This window comes from Cucurbita pepo, chromosome 20, assembly GCF_057944985.1.
Source record: "Cucurbita pepo subsp. pepo isolate OVF chromosome 20, ASM5794498v1, whole genome shotgun sequence".
In the NCBI taxonomy this organism is placed as follows: domain Eukaryota; kingdom Viridiplantae; phylum Streptophyta; class Magnoliopsida; order Cucurbitales; family Cucurbitaceae; genus Cucurbita; species Cucurbita pepo.
Window position 1 is genome coordinate 22143 of NC_141817.1, and position 23717 is coordinate 45859.

The 23717-nt window shown below is 35.2% G+C and overlaps 1 protein-coding gene across 2 annotated transcripts in view; it reads left to right on the forward strand.

Moving 5' to 3' along the window:
- Positions 1 to 363: 363 nt before the first annotated feature.
- The window catches only part of LOC111782820 (putative 3,4-dihydroxy-2-butanone kinase), a 28098-nt gene continuing 4744 nt past the window's right edge, over positions 364 to 23717 (forward strand). Inside the window, exons 1-19 of one of the 2 annotated variants that reach the window (XM_023663630.2) lie at positions 364 to 525; positions 1825 to 1898; positions 1986 to 2049; positions 6043 to 6155; positions 6367 to 6414; positions 9432 to 9503; positions 9675 to 9764; positions 13307 to 13480; positions 13858 to 13941; positions 17454 to 17509; positions 20109 to 20239; positions 20370 to 20462; positions 20590 to 20657; positions 20758 to 20901; positions 20991 to 21031; positions 22764 to 22847; positions 22944 to 23017; positions 23086 to 23198; positions 23377 to 23472. In XM_023663630.2, the coding sequence (XP_023519398.1) occupies positions 486 to 525; positions 1825 to 1898; positions 1986 to 2049; positions 6043 to 6155; positions 6367 to 6414; positions 9432 to 9503; positions 9675 to 9764; positions 13307 to 13480; positions 13858 to 13941; positions 17454 to 17509; positions 20109 to 20239; positions 20370 to 20462; positions 20590 to 20657; positions 20758 to 20901; positions 20991 to 21031; positions 22764 to 22847; positions 22944 to 23017; positions 23086 to 23198; positions 23377 to 23472 (1659 nt within the window). In that variant the 5' untranslated portion in view covers positions 364 to 485. Of the gene's footprint in view, positions 526 to 1824; positions 1899 to 1985; positions 2050 to 5196; positions 5486 to 6042; positions 6156 to 6366; positions 6415 to 9431; positions 9504 to 9674; positions 9765 to 13306; positions 13481 to 13857; positions 13942 to 17453; positions 17510 to 20108; positions 20240 to 20369; positions 20463 to 20589; positions 20658 to 20757; positions 20902 to 20990; positions 21032 to 22763; positions 22848 to 22943; positions 23018 to 23085; positions 23199 to 23376; positions 23473 to 23717 lie in introns of those variants that run through there. The other variant, XM_023663631.2, reaches the window with a different exon arrangement.

Below are 23717 nucleotides of genomic sequence, written 5' to 3' on the forward strand. Positions count from 1 at the left end.
AGAAGCGGAGAAAGGAAGAGTAGGAGATAAGAGAATGAGAAGAACAAGAATAATTAGAAGATAGAAAATATATATAATTAGGAGAAGATGGATGAAATGAGGTAGAAAGTGGGAGGACGAAGGAGAAAAAAAAAAAAAAAATTATTTATCTATTTATTTTAAATATAATAACAATTTGTTATTTTGTCACATTGTAACTTAAAACAAAAATCAATATATTTAAGCAACTTCAGCTTAAAAATAATAACAAATTGTCCAATTCACCGTATATAAGACCTTAAATCAAACATAGTAATAAAAATTTAGTTTTACGTACCCTTATAATACAAACGTATAATCGGAGGTAAAAATAGAAAGAAAAGGATGGTTTATCCACTGGACGCGAATAGTGGAAAAAAAAACAACCCGGGAAATAAGAGGCTCGAGGTTTCGAGCTCCCAAGTTAAAAAAGATCGACCGAGGCAAGGAAACCTCTGGACGCTGGCATGGCCTTTCAAGGAAAGAAGCTCATCAACAAGCCCGACGGTCAGTTCTCCTGCTCGGCATTGTTTCTCTCCCTGATCCTTTTACATCTCCCCTTTCCATCCCCATCCATCGCCGATTTCATTTGTTTGACTTTCTGCTTGTCTGCTGATTCAGTATCGAGATACAATAATTGAGGAACCTTCTACTTGTCCTCATTGCTAATATACTCTGCATCATCTATCTCCGATTTATCTCTATTTATATTTGCATATCAAATACTTGCAATGGATGAAGCAGATAGAAAACAAAATATGTTAACAGCCCTCCAACATGCCTGCTCACATGTACTATTAGTTTATGGAAACCCGAAATTTCTGATTATCAGTCATTTTTGGTTTTGCCCTTCTTTTATTAACTTCACTGCTGTATTCGATGGATGCGTCAGGACGATGTTGTAGTCCTATATATGCGCGCAAACGAATGAAAGACTAAGAATGTTTGGCAAATAAGTTCAAGTTCTTTATTATTTTATTTTCCTCCTTTTTTTTTTTTTGATTCACCTGCTTGTGACGAGAAATGTCTCTTGCTTATTTGGGTTTTATCTGAGAAGTCTGCGCCGAATTTAAGTAATTTTATCGAGTTATGCCATGCATTGTTTTCTTCTGAAATCTTAAGCCTCATTATGTTAATTGAATTTCTGAGATTAGTCTCTAGATCCAATGCCACTCCTATGGAGGTTTTGAGATTCTCGATTTGGTCGAATTTAAATATTGCCCTTCTTAGAGTTGACTTCTGGATAGTCCCTTTGACACTCATGGTATACGTATATGGACATACAACATTCATTCCAATGATTCGGATTTTAACACGGTTATGAGTATTGATCCTAAATCCCCATGGAAACTTAACATCAGCTACAGAAGAATGAAGTTCAAGTTGATGAACAGGAGAAAAGCCAAAATTCATCTCCATCACCATTCTCTCCTAGGACTGATTAATTGGTTTAAAGAAAATGAGGCAACCTTATTAAAGAGAGCACTCGAGGATAATCTTCACCTCTTGGGTTTCAAATTTTCACGATTCAGAGATTTTCATCTCCTAGCATTTTTTGGAGAATTACTAGATAGATTTTGGTTGTAGGAGAGTGGCTACATTAAATTTTGGTTATAGTTGCAAAGAGTATATGTGATCCTTCAGTCTCTAGACTCTTTAGAGTTGATGAAATGACGAGAATTGGACCATAGCCTCTTCCTTTTCTCCTTTTTCGTTTTTTCTTTATTGATCTGATAGATATTCTGCATCTAAATGAGCGATGACTCACTTAACTGTTTTTTTTTTCCTTATGTGGATGCATTTCAGATGTGGTGACGGAATTCATTGAGGGTTTGGTGGAAACATATCCTGGATTACAGTACTTGGATGGTTTTCCTAAGGTTATTATATTTTTCCAGCCTATTTGATTTGGGAATGGTCTTGTAATACTGAGGCTAATTTTGACCAATCCTTTTATGGCAATACAGGTGAAAGTCGTTCTACGAGCGGATGTTTCAGGTGCAACATACGACAAAGTCGCCATAATATCAGGCATGTATTTCTAATTATTGTTCTAATATTATGCAATGTCTGTCGACTTTGGTATACTTCGTTTGAATTGAATTATGGGATATAGAGATGTAACCTTATTGTCACAATAAATCTGTATTGGTATTTTCTGAAAACTTTCAATTCTTTAACTAGTCTTCTAATCCATTTGCCTTCATAGATACCAGAGAATGATGCCTTAAATTCTGTTTCAATGCTGCTTCTGGCCACTACACTTCGTTTTTTGCTTGGTGAATTGACTAATTTACCTCCAACAAAGGATAAATAGCCAAATGAAAGACTACTAAGTTTGAATGGATCTACCTCCAATAGTATGAACTGTATTCACTCAAACAAAGGACAGTGCATGAACTGATTTACCATGCTCACAATGAAAGCAATATCACGACATGTGTGGGACAGATAAATTAATTTTCCTATTATGTAGCTTTCATTTTTTTAACTTTGGCTCAATAAGAGTCTCAACCGCCTTTAACCTAAGTAAGCGAGTCCAATGTCCTAACCATTGGACCATGGGAACGTTGTTCTCCAAGGCCTTGATTTGAAATGCACTTGCAAGTTTTTTCTTTAAAGTGAACCATTCTAGTTCATCATATCTTATTAGAATAATGTCATATACATAGACAATAAAAATCACAATTTTGTTGTTTGCAGAATGCTTATAAAAGAGGGTGTGATCACCTTGACTTTGAAGAAACCCTAAGCTCATAACCACTTTTCTAAATTGTTCAAACCATGTTTTGGAGATTGTTTGAGCCCATGTAGAGATTTCTTTGATCGACATACTTTCTTCTTCTTGAGAAAAAATTCACAACCTAGTGGTAAGCTCATAAACGTTTCTTCTTCAAGATCACCATTAAGAGAAATATTTTTTACATCGAGCTAGTGAAGGGACCAATCTAAGTTTGCTTCAATTGATAAAATTATTAGGATGGAGTTAATTCTAGCAACATGAACTGAAGTTTCATGATAGTCCATAGGTTTGAGTGAATCTTTTGCAATTAGTCTGACCTTATGTCTTCAGCATTGCCATAACTATTACATTTTATGGTAAAAACCCATTTGTCCACTAGTTTCTTGTCTTTTGACAAATCTACTATTCCTCATGTACAATTATGTCTTAGAGCATTTATCTCTTTCGTAATTGTTAGTTTCTAAATTTGGATCATTTAGAGCTTCCCGTTTGTTACTGGGAATAAGCAAGTTGGTCATCCTAGAGGTAAAAACTCTATGACTATTTGAAAATTTTGATATGAGATGTAGTTTACAATAGAGTGTTGGGTGCAAGTGCAAGTTCAAGTAACTTTTCTCAAAGCAATATGGACATCTAGATAGAAACAACAATTGGACATTTTCAATTGTTGGAGAGACAAGAATGGAAGATTGTTTGCCCAATGTTTCAGAATCATTCAAATTGGATCTGCTCATTTCGTTGAGTCTTCTACTATTTGTAATTTGGAATATGCACATAAAACGATATGGCTCGAGCAACATCCAATAGATGCCTAGTTTATTTGCTTAGCAGTCCATTTTGTTCTGTTGAGAGGTGTCTTTACAAGTAGATTGATGAACGATGCCTTTATCTTTTAAAAACCCACTCAAATGTTCATTGAAAGATTTAGTTTCATCATTAGAATGCAAAATGCTGATTTTTGGCTTGAAATTGAGTTTCAGTCATATTTTAAAAATCATTTAATCTTTTTTTGTCAATAAATAGACCCAAGACAAGCGAGTGTGATTGTCAATAAAGGTCATGAACGTTCACTATTATTCACTATGTTAGAAGGGACTTATCCATGTCCACTACTATTCAAGCGTCACTATGAATCAAGTAAAATAGTTTAGAGGACTCGTAAAATTTTGGTAACTAGGGGAGTTTAGTAATTTTATATTCCAATAATAAAATAGTAAAATCAGGTAAATGGAAAAAATAATAGTAAGATCTATAGTCTTCTATTTTGGGGGGAAAAACCCAATAAAGAAGAATAAGAATAAGAATAAAACCTTTAATGATTACACAACTAAAATATTTACAACTAATATAAATCAACAAGCGCATCATGGTTTCTTTGAATAGAAAGAGACCACTCTTCGGTAGTAATCCTAGGTCTATAAATAGTCTTTTGGAATATATTCTTTTTGTTGGATTATTGAGGGTGTGAGTTTGGTAAATAGATTTTGATGTTACTATTTTGACCTAGCTTATGACAATAATGACTCAACATTGAATTTGGTTTTCGAGTGTTGAGAATTCCCTGGGAGATGTTTGATCCTGCCCCTCTGTTACCTTTGTAATTATTTGTTTGTCCAGCCAAACCACTGTTAGGCTTAGATGATAGGATCATTTATGAGTTCTCTGTACGAAGTATTTTAGTATAAGCTTCCTCCAACATGAATTCCTTTTGAGATGTTTGATCCTACTCCTCTATTATCCTAGAAACGATCACTAGCTTGCTAAAATTCAATTTCACCACTTCTTCGTTTTTTTTTTCTTTTTTTACCCACAGAGAATATGAAGATGACAATGCCTCTTGAATACTTGAGGAATCTTTTGAGATCTCAGTAACAAAAATTCCAAACCTCTACTTCTCATTCAAATTATTTGACAAATCCCCACATAACGAAGGAAGATGAATTTTTCTCCAAAGACATTTTAGCTAAATTCTTTAAAACATAAGAGCTATCATCATAACTTTCAAGAAAGACTTTTCCCAACCATTTTTAGGAAACTCACAGGAACTTGAATCAACTTTCTTCCTCCAGGAGGTGGCCAAACAATACAATTGATGAACCAACGTGTGACAAACTTTGTTTTGATAGACGAATTGTACCACTTTCATATCTGACTTGCTTGAAGAAAGAAGATACAAGATATCAACGAGATAACCTTCCTACCAATGCAAATGGGTTAAAGCAAGGGGAATAATCCTCTTTATTTTTTCATATCTTCACCAAAAAACCCCATCATCAAACCAAATGCTAAAGGTATTTATTATCAATACAACAACTTCTTTCTTCCATGACAAATCATGGCAAAAGTGAGAAGATAAAACCAATGCCCAAAGGATCACTAAAGCTAAGAGTGAAATGAAAAAAAAAAAAAAAAAAAAAAAAGAAAAGAAAAGAAAAAGATGAAAAACAACTGGATGACGATGGGCAAAGCTACTAAATGAAAATTGTTAGAGCAAAACAATGGAGCAATTGATGGTGGAGCTGCTGACTAACAACAGATGCAAGCTATGTGTGCTCGGGGAAGAGAAAATAAAACTCAAAGACGTGGATAAGCCTACCCAAATGAGACAATGAAATGACAAACCATGAGGAAAGGAGGTGGCGGCTGATGGCTATGATGACTACGATTGATAGGGACGACAATGACTCTGACAGCAGGCAGCAACGATTGCATCCAGTGCTGGAGGTTAGGGTTTGGGCTTTTTTAGAGAAGAGAGAGGGGATAGCACACTCTTTTCATTTTCATATTCTTCTCCTTTTCTCTTTTTCTTCTCCATATTGAGAAATTGTATATTTGAGCATTACTATCTTTTCGTTTCTTCAATGGAAAGAAGTTTCTTGTTAAAAAAAAAAGTTTACAAAATCCTAATGGCTAACAAATCTCCAATTGCCCTAAAATAATTCGCAGTGCTCCAATACCATGTAAAGATAATAGATCTATTCCATCCAATAAGATATATATGAACAAGTATACACTGGTAATTTAAGTAAAAGAACGTAAAAGGACAATAAAAGACAATGTGTCTAAGATATTTATTATATATAACTACACTATTATAAGCACTATAACTTGGACAAAGGAGAGAGCAAGAGCATGAAAGAGGAGCCCTTAGTTTCTCACTCATTTCTTTTCATCCAATCAAATGAAACTTTTATCAAGAAACTTGGAGTTACATTTACTCTCTAAAGAGACTTATTCATTTCTATGATGCTAATTTCTCTATTCTGTAATTCATGATACAGGCGGTGGAAGTGGACATGAGCCTGCACATGCTGGATTTGTTGGGGAAGGAATGCTGACGGCAGCTATTTGTGGGGATGTTTTTGCCTCTCCACCAGTTGATTCGATTTTGGCTGTATGTTTTCTTGGCTATTTAATTGCATGTACTAGCTTTCTGCTGTTGTGTTTGCATGACTTTGATACAATTGCGTGTACTGGCTTTCTAATGCGTTTTTTTTATTTATTTTTTTATTTATTAGCATGACTTCGATTTAATTGCATGCACTAGCTTTTTGATGTTTTGTTATTATTTTGCACGACTTTGTTTTAAAGTAATAAAATTTCAGGGAATTCGAGCTGTAACTGGACCTATGGGATGTCTTCTCATCGTGAAGGTCTGGAATTTCTCATCCTTTATTAACTGTGCAACGTTTTTAAATTTCTCATTTCGTTGGACCCTTCTTTTTGCTGTCTGTTATGCGTTCATTCAGGTCTTTTTCTTTATACCAAGAAACAAACTTTTCAAAGATTGAAAAAATGTTCAAGCAATTGTTCTTTCATGTTCTTATATGCAGGACATTTGTATCTTACTTCACATTGCAGCATTTTGCCAACTTAATAAAAGTTCCATTTCCTCTAAAGAAAATATCACCCAAAGTTGGTTTTTCATTTTTTACTATATACATTTATTTATTTTTATAAGATAAATGGACCCTCACAGACATCCTTTCATCCATTTCATCCGCTTATAACAAAAGATTTATATTTTCCCTTAATTTTTAATTCCAAAGTATAAAAGTTTTAGTGATGAAATGATATGTTACAAAAGAGTACCAACATATTATATCAAAACAAAAAAACTGAAAACGTTATATATCCTTAAATCCAACTGATAGATGGGGTTATGAAAGTTTATAGTGGTAAATGGGAAGAAGTGTGTGTGTGTGTGTTTTGGGTGTGGGGAGGGGGAGAGGGTATGTGATTACATTTTAATTGGGGGTTTTCCTTTAGTTGTGGGACCCAAAGCATATTAATCTATTAGTTTGCTTTACAAGGAAAGTTAGATTCTAGGGATGGTCATCTCTTGAGTTGTTTTTTGTACTTGGCTCTATGATTGCGGTAAGGAAAGGCAGAGATCTTTGGGATCTCCCTTCACTTGTAGCCTTTTCTACTTAAATAAACTGGTTTCTTTCAGTTTTGATATCAGTGCAGGGAGGTCCTTGGGTAATGGCTGGGAAGAGAGAGACAAGAATTAATGTGGTGGACGAGAGAGTGTCTACTATTTCAACATCTGCAGAAGAGAAATTATGGAGGAAAAGATGGTTTAGTTGAGGGCAGAAGCTAATCAGTATAGAACATGGCGTGGAAGCTATGGCTTAGAGAGTTGAAAGTTTGCCGTGCTACATTATATTAGGGAGTCTTTGGGAAAAAGTAATGAGTTAGAAGGAAAGAAACCATACAAGAACCATTGAAGGGGAGAAAAAAAGGATGGTGAGGGAAGTAATGTGAAAAGCGATATCAAAAGTGCATTTACCTCAAGCTGCAGAGTATTGCTGTTCAATATGAGATTTAGGAAGCCCGAGCTCCCTATCTTCAAGGGGGAGGATTCGTCTTTTTTGTTAATCGATTGCTTGAGGAAGACAAACTTGATGCCACAATCCTTTGTTTGGAGGAGGCATTATCATGAAACTGATGGATGGAAACACGTACTTTTATTAAGACTTGTGTAGACTTTTGGGAGTTGCTTCTTCAATGCTTCAAGCCGATGCAATATGGTTTTCTCCATGAGATTTTTTTGGCATTGAAACAGGATACAATCATGTGTGAAAATATCAATGTGTTTTGAGCGAGATGCAATACCACTAAATGATGTTTCGTAATTGATGTTGGAGGTTATTGAATGAGGAAATGCATAGGGAATTTTGATTGTTTATCCCAGTGCTCAGCTCAAATTATGAGATTAGCCTAAGTTATTAATAATAGAAATATAGGCCCCATTTCGAAATTTGAAGCTCCCTTCACTTCAATGGCCTAGGCAATTTATTCATCCAGTAGCTTAACCCGGAAAATTTCCCTAAACCCTATGAGAAGTGTGACATTGTTGACGACACCTATCACCCAAGTACCATAGATAGGTGTTAAGGGGAGTTCTGCAACTAGGGGGAAACGTCTTACTTGGAGTGGATTGCAGAGTGCTTCAGATGCAATGGGAAGTTTGCTTCGAGTCACGGATGCAAGAGGAAACTTCAAAGCAAACTTGTGCATGATTGTGATGGAGACGGTACTGAGTTGACTAAAGTGGTCGTTGATCAATTGGACAATTTAAAGTAGTGGCAATAGAGAACCAGTTCCTGATACAAGATAAAGCATCGCTTTCCTTGAGTTCAATGGTGGGTTTTGATTCACTTAGGACTATGGAAATCAATGATAAATCGGAAAAAAGGGTGTGGTTATCATGAATGATAGTGGAACGTCTCATGATTTTATCATTAAGGAGGTTGTCAAAGAATTAAGGTTACCATTATCTGTATCCTTAGATTATGGTCTCGTGTTGGGCACTGTAGATATGATTTAGGGGCACAAAACTTGCAAAGGTGTGATTTTATCGTTAATTGATTTAACAATTATGAGTGATATTTTTTCCTTTTCCTCTTGGAAATGTAAATGTCGTTATGGAAATTCAATAGTTAATCACCTTGGGAAAAGTTAAAATGGATTGGCAGAGTTTGAGATGAACTTCAAGTTGGGTGAGTGGGCCATTCAATTGAGTGGTGATTCGAGGCTTGACAATTCCCAAGCCTCTCTTTAAGTCCATGTGAAATCGATGCAGAGTGAAGATCGGAGTGTTGGTTGAATTAAATGAAATTTCCTCTTGAAAACAAGGAGGCAAATGCTCTTTCTCAATCACTTCTTCAAGATCTTTGATTGTTTTTGGTTGGTACTTTTGCTTCTTGGGAAGGTTTGGTTTAGTGGTTCTCTTTTGTTTGTTTGGGGTTCACTTCTGCTTTTCTCATTGGTGGGTTTTCCATTTAGTTGGAGGTTCTTTCAACATTTTTCTTTGTTGCTTCTATTCAGCCCTTTTTTTGAGCCTTTTGTCTTTTTGGAGTTTTTATATTTCTCAGGAGCTGTCTTTGCCGCAGTTTAGAAAAAATCTAGTGTTTTTTCTTAATGAAAATCTCGAATCTCAACATTTAAGGAATTTATGATAACCAACGCGTGAGCAATGGGTTGTCTGTTGTTCATTGAAACTAGGAATTGTATGTAAAAAGATCTGGGATAATGAACACATATTTATTTATTTTTTGAATCATAGAAGATTATTTCTCCATCTTGTGCTCTCACTCAGTAACCATGTTGCATAACATTTTCCTTTGCACCTTAATAAGAAGTGCGTTGATATCAATGTTCACAGAATTATACTGGTGACCGTTTAAATTTTGGTTTGGCTGCGGAGCAAGCAAAATCAGAGGGATATAAAGTAGAGGTAATTTCGCATTTTTCTGCTGGTCAAGAAAATGTGTAAAAATGGTAATCAAATTAAAATTAAGCTTTTTTTTTTTTTTTTGTTAGAAGACATAATAATATAATTTTTATTAACCATTTCTAAGTTCACATCTTGTTAAAAAACGTAACTATTTTTTGTTTGATCTGGAAGACTGTTATTGTTGGGGATGATTGTGCTTTGCCTCCACCTCGAGGTATAGCTGGCCGTAGAGGTTTGGCTGGGACTGTACTTGTTCACAAGGTTGGTGCTCTTTCTCTTTCTCTCATTTTATGCATGCATGTATATATGTATGTTTGTATATATATTTCCAAGTGGTTTAGATTTTGGTTGGAATTATTTCCATGCAGATTTATGTTAGCAAGATTTAGAATTAGTCTTCAATTCAATTTAAATGTTTTGGTTAAATATCGTAAGTAAAGATATAACTTGTTCTAGCAATTATAGTGTAAACTCACTTATATCCCAGGAAAAGTACCATCTACCGATGAAGAAAAAACTAGACTAATGATATCATAAGTATCACTAAATACGGACAACTAATATTTACAACCATTATAAAGTAAAATCTAATGATCTCCATAGCTGGTTTGATGTCTTCCATATTTTGTTGCTGATCCATTTGTCTGATTTGCCTTTTGGAAGCCCATTAGTTAGAACATCGTAATTGGGTTAGTTTTCAAAAGATAAAGGTTATATATTACACTTGCATCAATTTTCTCTTTTGTGAAATGCTTGTCAACTAAAATGAATTGTTTGTTTCAACGAATATACAAAGACCTTGAATGATGATTCTAATTGGAAATTTGTACTAGGTGAAAGCTCTAGAACAAGTTAACACATGGGACATTGTAAATTTACCGAAGGATAAGAAATCTGTTGGATGCAAATGAGTTTTATTATAAAATGTAATGCTAATGGTAGTGTTGAGAAGTTCAAAGCTAGGTTGTCAATTTAGATTGACCTCTTCGCTTTGATGTTAAGGATGTGTTTTTCTATGGAGATCTAGAGGAAGAAGTAATTATGAATTTAGCTCTTGGTTTTGAGATGGATGATGAAAATAACAAAGCGTGTAAACTAAAGAAATCTCTTCACGGCCCTAAATAGCTGCCTAGAGCATGAGTTGAATGTTTTGAGGAAGCAGTCACTAGCAATGGTTTTCTTTTAAATCAAGCAGATCATTCATTGTTTTATAATCACAGCGGAAATGACAAAGTTATCATGTTGATTGTGCCTGTTGATGATATTATCTTCACAGGTAATGATGAAGACAGATTGACTATTTTGAAAAGAAGGCTAACTAGTAAATTTCAAATTAAGGATCTGGTTACTTTAAAAGTATTTCCTAGAGATGAAATTCACTAGATCAAAAAAGGAATTTTTTGTTGACCTGAGGAAATATGTTATTGACTTACTTAAAGAGACAAGTTTTCTTGGTTGTAGAGTCGTTGAAACTCCTATTAGCCGAATATAAGAGGAATTATATTATTAACTTAAAGAGACAAGTTTTCTTGGTGGCAGAGTAGTTGTAAAATAGTTGAAACTCCTATTGAGCTGAATTGAAGTTGCAAGTTGCATCAGATGAAAAGATTAAAAATAAAGAGAAATATTAGACTTGTGGATAGACTCATTTCTTTGTCTCACACACGTTCTGATATTGCCTTTGCATTGAGCATGGTAAGCCACTTCCTACGCTCTTGTGGCTCAATCCAGACAAAGGATACTGTTTAAAAAGTTTGGTCATTTGCAAGTTGAAGTTTACATTGGTTCTGTTTGGCAAGATGGTATAGTAGATAGCGATCTAAATTTGGTTATTGCTCTTTTATTGGAGGCAGCCTAGTTATCGGGAGAAACCAAAAACAAAATGTAGTAACAAGAAGTAGTGTGAAGTAGAGTTTAGAGTTTTTAGTCCATGTATTTGTGAGAATATATGGATAAAAAGAATTCTTGAGGAGTTGACGCTCTCTAAAGAATACCTATGCATATTTACTGTGGTAACAAAACTGTCATCTTCATAACCCACAGTTCGGTTCTACTTGATAGGATCAAACATATTGAGATAGATAAACATTTTATAAAACAGAATTAATGCAAGAGTAATATGCAATAATTTGATAAACAAGTTCGCTATGGAAGACATCTTCAAACTAGCTTGAGTGGGAGTATTGGTTTTATGTTTTCTAGTAATATTTATTGTAAACCGTTATTGTAATTTTTTTTTCCTTTTTTATTTAAAAGAAGAATAGAACTTTTGATTGAATAAATGAAAAGAGACAAATGTTCAAAGATATAAACTCCACAAGGGAGTGAAAAAATGAACTGAATGAAACACAATATGAGCCACTACTGAGACTCAATAATGGACAAAAAAAAAAAGTGAAATTCATAGATTGAATGAACACCGATGAACAAAACAAAGAGAAATAGCAATAAAAGAGCCAGAATAACCAAGCACAACACAAAAGCCCGCCCACAGAAAATGGATCCAAAGACATCTTCAAATAGAAAAACCACCCAGAGGAGAAGCAAAATTGAGCCCAAAACACCAAGAGAAAATAACTGAACCCAAACCTCAAGAGAACAAACAAGCATAAAAAACGAATTCCTTATGAATCCATTGGAGCAATTTCACGCATCTCAAGACCACAAGATTCAATAAGAGAATCAAATTTTCCGGACACTGATGAAGAAGTAATTAGGGATGACATTGTCTCTTTCATGAAATAATGACACTAACTCATCATCAAAAGAATCTTCTACACCAGTATCATCAATTTTATTCTCCATAGGCTGAATGACAGATTCCGCACTACACAAACTAACTTAAGACGCAATGTCAAATTCATCAACAAAATATGAAAGAGAATGCGGAGTAGGATGCTTTGATGAAAAAGTAACTCCACTGAAAATACAATCATGATCTTTTCATTAAATTCTTGTCGACTGCAATTTTGAAGGACAATTTTCTGAACATACGAGACCAAAATAATTGAACATTTTCTTTGATTGGATTCAAAGGAGTAATCTTGGAGAATGGAGAAGCTGAGGAATGATGCACTTTTCTTCGAGTATAGCATACGAGATAAGCTGCAATAAAACAATTCTTAATACTTAGGGACTTAGAAGACTCAAGTGCGTTAAGGGAATCGCCAACAGGCATCTCAGTGGTCTGAAAAGTAATTTCTTTGACTGTAGGAGGAGCATTGGAAAAGACAGTTGAATCCAAGGCCTTTCTGCAGTAATAGAGGCTGATCATGTGAGCAGTGGTCCTGCAATGCATTAACGATACCTGATTTTTCCTCATTAACTGTATTTATTAGATTATTGTGATAGTTTCCTTGCCTGTGATAGGTCAGACCTCTAAATAACATGAACTTGTTTTTACTTTTTTAAAATAAGACAATATTTTCATCTTGAATTTGATACTTTCTAATTCAGTTTATCATGACGCTTTCTTTTCTTTTCTTTCTTTTTTCTTCTTCTTCTCTCTTTCTTGTGTGTGTGTGGATAAGGAAGTTTTTGCATTAACGTCACCTGTTGAGCTTGTAGATGGGCTTAGACTTCTTTTTGTATCAAGTATTCCTAGTTGGAGGCTAACCCTCTGCCCATTCTTTAAGGGATGTTTTGTAATTCTTTATTCCACTATTCATGGTTTAGATTGTGTTATCGAGTCTCAATAATTATATTAAGCGTTGAACTTATTGTTCTATTCTTTGCAAGTATACAGACAGGAACAACTACTTCTTTTGCTCACATTATTTTTCCTTGAATTGTATCGAGGAAAGGTTGCTGGAGCTGCTGCTGCTGCAGGGCTCTCTCTTTTAGATGTTGCCACAGAAGCAAAACATGCGGCTGACATGATTGGAACGATGGGAGTCGCATTGTCAGTTTGCACACTGCCTGGCCAGGTCACATCAGATCGCTTGGGCCCAGGGAAAATGGAACTTGGTCTTGGAATTGTAGGTTATTATTTGAGTTATCTTATCTTTAAAACTAAAGCATTTCTGGGAGTCCTTTTAACCCATAGCCTTGTGGGGCTATCTCATCTCCCCTTCTTTTGTATTAGGTACCCTACCGTATAAAATTATCTGTCTTTGATTAAAAATAGAAAAAGCTAAACACTTCGTGCTTATTCTGCATGTTAAACGTTTACACTCCTTATAACAGTGACTGAGAACCTAATTCACAGAACTAAGATTCTTGATCTGACGTTCAACATTTTTTTTCCCTTCACTTCCATTCATTTTACTTGGGCTCAATACATTTTTGTCTCTGAATTATGACTGTTACTATTTATGATTTCTCATGTTTAAGCTAGAAATTTGATTTGTTTCAGCATGGTGAACCCGGTGCTGCTGTGGCTGACCTTCAGCCAGTTGACGTGATAGTATCTCATGTTCTCAAACAAATATTATCACCGGTATGCTGGTAGTTTAATCACAGTTTTCTCAGCCTTTGCACATGTAGCTTGTTAAATGCCAAAAAAGAGAGTTTTTGTTCTTGTTTTCTTATCACAGTCTGAAGCAAGCATTTAATGGAGTACACATGAATAAATAGGAATGAAACTACGGTACATTCAATTATAGTCCCTTTTCTGAAGGGTTCTCCCACTTCTCCTAGGGACATGCCATATCTCTTCCCATATTCAATCTTTTTGAGAAGGGGCGAGAAGTATACAACAAGACATTCCCTTATGCTTTATTAAGAACTTTTTCTCTTCACGAACATCCTCTTTAGGCCTCCCCCTTGTTTTATTATAAGAAATAAATTTGCAATTATGAAAATGAATTTCAACGGAGAAGTAGGACTAGAAATCCTACTGACAACTAGAGACCTAGTCTTGCGTAATGAAAAACATGGACTAATATCTAAAAGCTTTTGTTACCCTCTTTTCTTCTATTGTTACTTAAGATTGCTTTAGTAGTATACTAATTTTTTAAATTGTTGTTATTATTATTATTTAAAAATGTGAATGTTCCACCTTAAGCTTCCAAGTCTTTCACACACATGATCAATATTTTCTTTTATCCAATCAATCGAGAAATATAAATAACTTATCCCCAGAATGATAAACGAACAATTAAGAAAAAGATGATCTGCATCTCATCATTCCCATGTCCACACCTTTGCCCTAATCAATCCCAAGAAGAAGGAAGGAGAGGGCTTTACTATTACAATGAGCTCTGCTTTTCGTTTCTTTCACCATGAATGTGGTCATTACCCATCATACCCTTAGAAACACCTTGATGGTCTTATATTTCCTGAATTTATGTGCTTCTAGTGTTCTTCTAGATGTTCACTTTTCTAGCTAGAAACTTGAAATAGGAAACCAGATAAGTTTATGAGAGGATAAATGATGGTATAAGTTCTTTCTCTTGCAACGCTTTCTGGCTTTCTTGAACTCTAGTTCACTTAGGTGGAAGAAAGTATAGGTCACGTGTTATACATTGTCAACTTGCGACTTCCAGCTGGGGAGTTTTTCAATTTTCTGTTTCCTTGTATTAAGTTCTGTAACGTAGCACAATTCTCGGAGAAACTTGAATCAATTTTTATTTGAATAATACCTCAATTCCAACCTTGGAACCCCTATATAAACGCTACAAAACTAGCCTTTTAATCCAAGGTAAACCTGTTTTACCTGAATGTAAACACTTAAACTTTTGCTGTAAAAATAAAGACTAACCACGGTAACCAACCAGAAACTACTAAAACAGAGGGTAAAACATGGGAACAGGGGAATAAAAATCAGTAGCTATACAGTAGTTCCTGTACTACATCAATTCCTTCCCCCTTGGAACAACTTGTCCGTGAGTTAAGAAGCTAGCTGAAAACCATTAGGTGCATGGTAGGCTGTGAGGGATACCTTGAAGGTGGAATGTATCTTAAATTGCGAAGGAATATCAATCTTGTAGGCATTAATTAGTACCATAGCGTTGAAGAATGGGAAAGAGTCCAATTTTCTTTTGATGGAGCTTGCCATGAACACTCGAGGGTAGCCTAGACTTTGGAAAATGTACCATGACAAGATCCCAATCTCAAACATCTTCGAGCATAGGAAGTGGCAGCAGACTCCAAATGGTCATGTACCTCCCTGTGCAATTTTGCAATTCGGTCAGCCATTGCCTCTGCTTCCTGATGAACATTCAAAGAAGATAATCATGTAGCAAGATCAATAGTGTCCAAGGAATTTTAGTATAAACAACCTCAAATGGTGACTTTTCTTTTGTTCTATTCCTCATATGGTTATAAGCAAACTCCAGTTGAGGAAGTGCGAGATCCTATTGACGTGGTTTGTCTCCACAACAACAACAAATCAAATTATCAAGTATTCGATTTGTAGCCCCAGTTTGTGCCTCATGTGGGTGGCTCGTCGAGCTTAACTTCAAACCTATGCCAAACTTCTTCCTAAGAGTCCTCCAAAAATGTCTTAAAATTTGACATCACAATCTGAAACTATGGACTAAGGAATACCATGTAATCAAACAACCTCTTTAACAAACAAATTATCAATAGCAAGAGCATTCAAAGTTTTATGCTAGGTAAAAAATTGTCACCTTCCTCTACCTACCAACAACCACTAAAACAGAATTGTATCCTCTTTGTGTCCTAGGCAAGTCTAATACAAAGTCCATCAAAAGATCCTCCCAAATGGATTGTGGTATAAGCAAAGGGGAATAAAATCCAGTAATTTGTGATCTCGTTGACTTGTGCCTACCCACCTTTTCAAATCCAGCTTACCTTATATGGATTTAGGTTATGATCCGTATTCAAGTGGAGAATTTGTGCGGCTTTTCGTGAGATAATGTTCTCACTCCACCCACTATCAATGGTCACATAACAAATCTTACCATTAATAGTGCAACGCATCCTAAAGAGAGCATGTCATTGTGGATGAGAATCATTTGTGGGGGTGAGTAATATTCTTTGGACAACGCTGGATAAATGCTCTCCATCATCGGCTTCCACGTAAGAAACTTCTTCTTTGGCCTCCTCTTCATAATCTTGATCGTTTTCTTGAAATGGCTATGGTTTCCTTTGAGAGCATTCATTGGATAGACGTCCTTGTTGTCTACACCAAAGCACTTATCCATAGTTGGCCATTTATAGATGTTGGATTTCTTTGTGCCCATGCCATCAATATTCTTTGCTTGCTGCTGGTCGTTGGAAGGCCTCTTCTTTTTCTTTATCAGTGTTACTAGTGGAGGGGCCACCGGTTTGCCATTTCTTTGTGTGTCAGCCACATTTCTCATGTACCTTTGTTGTTTCAGCCCCATGGTAGTCTTCTAGTATTAACTCCCATTTTCTTGCTGGAACTATTGTCTTCAACCTTCCTTGCCAATGCCACAACTTCTATGAGGTAATAAATTGGCTGTAGTACCTTTTTCTTGATGTCTTTTATCAGTCCATCAACTAATCTGGCAATTTGATGCTTCTCGATTTCTGCTAAGTTGTTTCAAGCAGAACTCCTCAAAATATTCAGCTACTGCCCGACCCTTGAGAACAATGTTGGTATTGTTTGTGGAGCAATTGTTCATAATTAACTGTTAGAAGTCGACTCTTCTTTATTTTTCTTGGTGAAAGCTTAGATTCTTAAAAGAAAAAAGAAAAGTATATTGTATTGTATGCCTTGATTCTGTCTTCTTACTTCCTGAAAAATAATGTGTTTATTATTAACGGACTATATATCATGATTGATGTATCAACTTTGTGACTACATATATTTTCGAGTCTTTAGACATGGAAATCTATAATTCACATATTTGTTGTCTTGCTATATAGGGTACCCGAAACATACATTATAGAGTTTATAACCTTGTATTTTACATTTCTATGAGTACATTCGTTATCTCAAAATTCTTTTTACCTAAAAAGAACAATTGGGTTCAATTTTACCGGCATTCTTGTTCTTAAATAATTTTGTAATATCTACAGGAAACTAACTATGTTCCAATAACACGAGGTAATAGGGTGGTGCTCATGGTTAACGGGTAGGTCGACAGATTTATACCTTATTTTTTTGTTATGTGCCTCCTAGTTTATGATAACAACCATCATGTTATTGAGAATTTCAAATTTGTCAATATGACACTAGAATTTTCTTCGCTTATAAAATTATGTGAAATTAAATTCTATCACTGTGTGGAAACTTTGGTCTCTGGCTGGAATTATACTGGAGGAGAAACAGAAATGTTTTTTTTTTAGAAAAAAGGTTTAAAATATTGAGGTTTACCAAACGACGAATTAAAATAAATTGGCATAATGGTTTACCAAACGACGAATTTTTCTCCTAGTAAGTATCAAAATCTTTTTGGTATATATATGGCTTTTATAATCCAATAAATAGCTGAATTTGCAGTTTTCGAATCATTGGTCGCTGAGATTTATTGTGCCTTTAAGTCTTAATCACCTCTAGTATATGAGGAAATATGACAAGGAATTATGCCTCACTGAGGTAAATATATGGATGAATTTAAATGCTATCACTAGTTCAGGAAAATCTGTCTCTCAAGGTCATAAATATATTTGGCAACTGCAATCAGTAGTTAAGGAAAATCTGTCTCACTAGGTCATAAATAAATTTGGTAAGAAGCACAATTTTGATGGAGAGAATTAAAAGAAGAGGGGATGCCAAAGTAAAGGAACTCCTGTCAGTCATAAAGGTTCGATATAAAATTATATACTTGACGGTGCATGGAAAAATGTTTCTAAGAAGTGGAAAGAGAAGCTACGGATCTTTTCCCATGAAACATCAAAATCTTGAACTATATAATGAATAGTTGTTTTTGATAGGATTGATAATCAATTAGATTGAGACTTCCTCATTTAATGAAGTAAAGAGGTTTTGGAGTTACCTTCAGGTAGGTTTTACTTTTATAAATTTATATCCTTTGTTTATTTAATGGTAAACTTGTAGGATTTATTCCCTCATAGATTTTTGTTTTCTTCTTGAATTTTCATTGAAAGAAATGAAAGACTATTAAAGGGAATACAAAAAACAAGCCCACCCACAGAAAATTGCAAAAACTAATTACAATAACGGATCCCAATCCAAAAGAATAAAGCCAAGCTTATACTTATGAAAAGGCCAATTAGAGGACACCCACAAAGTCGAGTTAAATCTAATTAACTCCCAAAGATCCTCACTCGATCTCTTAGACCCTCTAAAGATTCTAAAGTTCCTCTCAAGCCAAATACCCTACAAAAAAGCAAAACAAATCTTGCTACTGACCTCTCCTCCCTTGTCGTGAAAATGAGGGTTCAAGAGTACCTCCTCAATCATAAAGCAATACCCTTTTGTTACGAGCCAGAACAACCCTGAATGTCCTACAAAATCAACTCCAATGGGATCAAACTAATGGGACTCCCACAGAAGATGGTTGAGGCCCTCCTCCTGCTTCCTTGAAAGAACACATCATTACGGCCTACACAAAAGAAAAGTCTCTGGAGACGACCCTGAGTGTTCACTCTCTTTCTAGACAAAACATTTCACTTTCTTAGAAATTAATCTTTTAAAGAGAGGAGAATGCAGAGGCTCTGTGGAAAGAGAAGGAGCGCAAAGGATATGAGAAAAAAAAACTTTGAGAAACCTACCCTCAGGCAACTTCGAAATCCTAAGCCTAGAATCCCTTCTCTCAATGAAGGCTGGTTGAATTCATCAATCTCAATGCTCGGCTGGGGATAAAAACAAGCATTAGAGCACAAATAACGTAGCTCAATTGTGAACTTTCTAAGGCTTACTCTTACATTTCAAAATTATAGGCAGTAGAAATCCTTGACCAAATAAGTCAAAAATCTTATTTATTGTAAAACTTACATTAGTCTTGCGTGTGATAAGAGTGCAATATGCCACTAATTTCAGAAGGATACAGAAGTGTTGAAGATTAGTGCAACAACATTTGGCTGGTGTCTTGGCTTGTAAGAAACCACATACTAATTCAGTAACAAATCTAGTAGTTGATTTGACTTAGCCAAGTTCCATTACGTCTTCTGGTGTTGCCTCTCCTCCATTCTCCCCTTTATCTTTAATCTATCTCCCTATGTTGTTTTCATGGGGAAAAAATAAAAATAAAAATAAAAATAAAAATAAATTCTCTCCCTATGTTGTTAATACTATTTGGGGTGTTATTATTATTATTATATATATATATATATATATATATATATATATATATATATATATATATATTTTTTTTTTTTTTTTTTTTTTTTTGTGCGTTTGTGGTAAACTTGAAATCTGATGACTAAAGTGGATCATTCAAAACATAAATTTAGCTTTGAGTGCCAACCTTTTCATCAATTTGAACCCTAAACTCAATATAAATAAAAGATCAAATGAATATAAAATAAAGTCCAATATATGGGTACTGCTAAAAAGAATGATAACCAACAGTCTTTATACCACATATTATTTTGACATGCAACATACATTTAAGTGCATAGTACTCCAAAGAATCAATTCAATTTCAAACCTTGTTCGTAGTATTTGAATATGAAATATATTATTCTGTTGTGAATCTTGTGATGAAGCACCATCAAGGATGTAAGAATTTTGACGACTTCATTTGCTCGTTTTTCCTTTCAATTTAGACTGGGTGCTACCCCAATGATGGAATTAATGATAGCAACTGGGAAAGCAGTTCCTAAGTTGCAGCTAGAGCATGGGTTGGCTGTTGACAGAATGTACACTGGTTCATTTATGACTTCTCTTGATATGGCAGGTTTGCTACTTTCTGCGTGAAAGAATGTTCCTTTTTTTTTTTTTTTTTTTTTCCTTCAACAAGAAGTTAACTTTTCATTGATAGTTTCAAAAGGAAGAAGGTAGGTTCTCTGAAACTGCATGCCTGTCAGGTTTTTCAATTACCATCATGAAATCAGATCAAGCTGTTTTGCAACGGTTGGATGCTGCAACCAAGGCTCCTTGTTGGCCCATTGGTGCTGATGGTCCGTGTCAAGTGTGAAATATACTTTGCTTCTATACTTGGATGTTTTCTGTTCTAATGATTCTTTGGTTAGATACTCTTTCTACTATGGGATAGATATTTGAATGAGGTATTGTACTTTACTGTAGGCAATCACCCACCTGCCAAAATACCTGTTCCAATACCACCACCAGCTCTTGCTACAAAGAACGGGGAGGTATGGTTATAAAATCCCTAATTAAACTGAGACAAATTTATGTTATATAAATGTTTTAGAAAGTTACCACACTTCAAAGCTATTTGTACTCTTTAATTAGACATTTGGTGGACCCCTTCAACTAAATCAACAAGGCCTCATCCTAGAGGCTGCAATTGAGGCAGCTGCCAAAGCAGTGATCAATCTCAAGGACGCATTAAATGAATGGGATAGCAAAGTGGGTGATGGTGATTGTGGGTCAACGGTTGGTATTACTGTAACCTATGTCTTGTTCATTTATGAATCATGATACAAAACATCCTGAAGAGTTCATTCTTTCAATTTTTCCTACAGATGTTCAGGGGTGCAACAGCTGTTCTTGAGGACATAAAATGGCAAGTATGCTCATTTAAACTGGTTTAGTCTTCTCATTGGAATATAGAAGTTTCTCTTAGTATGTCTAACTTATTTTTAGATTCCTGACGTTTTCTTCCAAAGATCATGCAAAAACGAACGGCCTAGAATATCTTGCACCCTGCCATTACTAAACTCTCAATGAAAAAAGAAAAATATATATATATTTGGTGGAAGTTATATGAAACCATAATAGGATTCTTGGCGTTATTTGGAGTGAATACCGATATAGCCTATCAATTTCATAGAATTTTTTTCAATCAAATAGTTTTCTTTCTGTAACTAATGAATGGTTATGTTATTATTATCTAATCTGATGTTTAGAATTGCATTCTGCTCCCTAAAGGAGTTTTTAAGCTTGGCAGAAGAAGCTAATTGACTGGTCAAATCATAAAATAGTCCGCGACTTTACAATTGAATCACTCTCCTCGAGATTCGCAAGGGGAAAATAATGGATTTTTATAAACTACCCTCTTTGAGAATGTATATGATGACGATGTCAATGGCATATTTTAACAATTTGTAATGCGAGTAAACATAGTAGCCAAATTTGGTTGTTGTGGCTTTCACTTTTCTTTTACTAGTTCATAAAGAGGTGTGGTATTCTTTAAATGTATCAACAAACTAAAAATACCACATTAAAAAATAATGTCTCGTTCAAATATCTATCCAGTTGTACTGCAGTTCCTTACCTCCAGAAGAAGAATTTTGTTTTTTGGGGGACCTTTATCTATATGGTTTTTAAGTCGTCCTGCTATTTTCTTAAAAATAAAAAAATAAAAAAAAAAAAGAAGGAAAAACAAGAAACGACTTGTCCTTATAATGCAAAGGAATTATAGTTTGATACAAACGCCCAAGCGTCCAGAAGGCAGCCTAGTTAGTAAGGGCGTTCTGCATTTTATTGATTCTTCCTTTTGTAAGTGACCTTTGAACTTGACCAATATTTCTATGTAATTCAAAATTGCCTTCTGAAAGGAGGAATATCCCATCCTCGGATGGCTACCCCACCTTAGTAGTCTCTCACAACACCCAATTCATCTGAAGCAGCGTGAAAAGATCTAGGAACATAAGCTTTTACGGCTTTCTGAAATCCAATAATTGCCCCCCAAAAGCCAAACCTGTGTCCTTTTCCCAAGGAAAAATTAGGAAAGATGATTAAATAGAGGGTTGGTTACATCCAGGGGTTGAAAAGCCACTCTTCAGCTTGGACGGTCATGTGGCCTTAGGGATTAGGTTTACTGTAAGCGGTGGAGAATTTCACATAAATTAGTTTAATAGTTTGAGTCTTTGAAAAACGTATTTCAGATAGGTTTAGCCACAGGGAGAAAATGTAGAATGAGCCGTTCATTGGCAGACAGTAGAGATTATGTGAGTGAGAGGATACACAGGTAATCTTTGGGTTCTTCAAAAGCAGGCTGATGGCCATCTTAGGGCAGGCCTTCAGGGGTTTTTGCAAGTGCCAAGTAGGTTCAACTTTGTCTACAATTGTGAATAATTCATAACTTCGTTTGTTTGCTCATGTGAATTGCCGTTTGGAGTCTACTATTATCTGCTTTGCTTTTGAGTATTATTGAAAAGTTTCCATATGTTATCTGTTTCTTTAAACTTTATCTCAGTAACAAAATATTTATTTCTAGATTCGGGTGCTTTTCATTCCAAAATCAACTATACAATATTATCATCATTCTCACCTTAGTTGCTACCCATCCTCAGCTATCCACTGAACGATGCTGCTGAGACAGTGAATGAAATTGGATCATCCATTAGAAGGGTTATGGGAGGAACTAGTGGGATCATGTAGTCACTTACCCTGTCTTTCTCTTTTTATGGGTCTTCATCATTAGTTTACGATCCATTACTTTTTTTTTTTTTTTTTTTTTTTCTCTCAAACAGATATACAATATTTTGCAAGGCAGCATATACAAAATTGAAATCAAGCAGCCTAGATGACATCACCCCTCAAAAATGTAAGTTATTCTCACCTAAGTAGTCAGATTCTCTTTTGGACTAATGCGTCTTCTTTTTTTTTTATCAGGGGCTGAAGCATTAGAAGCTTCCATTGCTGCAATTAGCAAGTATGGTGGGGCTACTGCTGGTTATCGAACATTACTTGATGCCCTCATTCCAGCGTCTGAAGTTCTTAGGAAGGTAAAAATAATAATATGTTTCTCTAAATTTGTGTGGCTGCTGCTGTTTGTCACACATTAGTTGATGCCTAAATGGCTGAATCCAGCATAAAAAGTTCTTTTGAAGGTAAAGAAAAAAATGACACAATCCTCGTAATCTTGTCGTATGATTTACCATACATCTCTACTTGGATATACAGAGGTTAGATGCTGGTGAAAATCCAACCACCGCTTTTATTCAATCATCTGAAGCAGCATCGGCTGGGGCTGAAGCAACAAAGAACATGCAGGCTCTGGTATCATCTCACTGCTTTTAATTATCTGGTTATCTTTATATTATTCTAAGGGAATCATCTTGGACGTTGAGGGTTCCAACTGGTGATCGCGTATAATCGATCCTTGTCCTTAATCCTACCAAACTGAGAGCCTGATACTTGCTCTATTGTTGGGTTGTTCGAACCTCTTTTAGTTTTGTTCTGCTAAGATACCCTACCATTTGCAATTTGCGAAGGGGAGGTTGGGCAGTTCAAGCTCACCACGA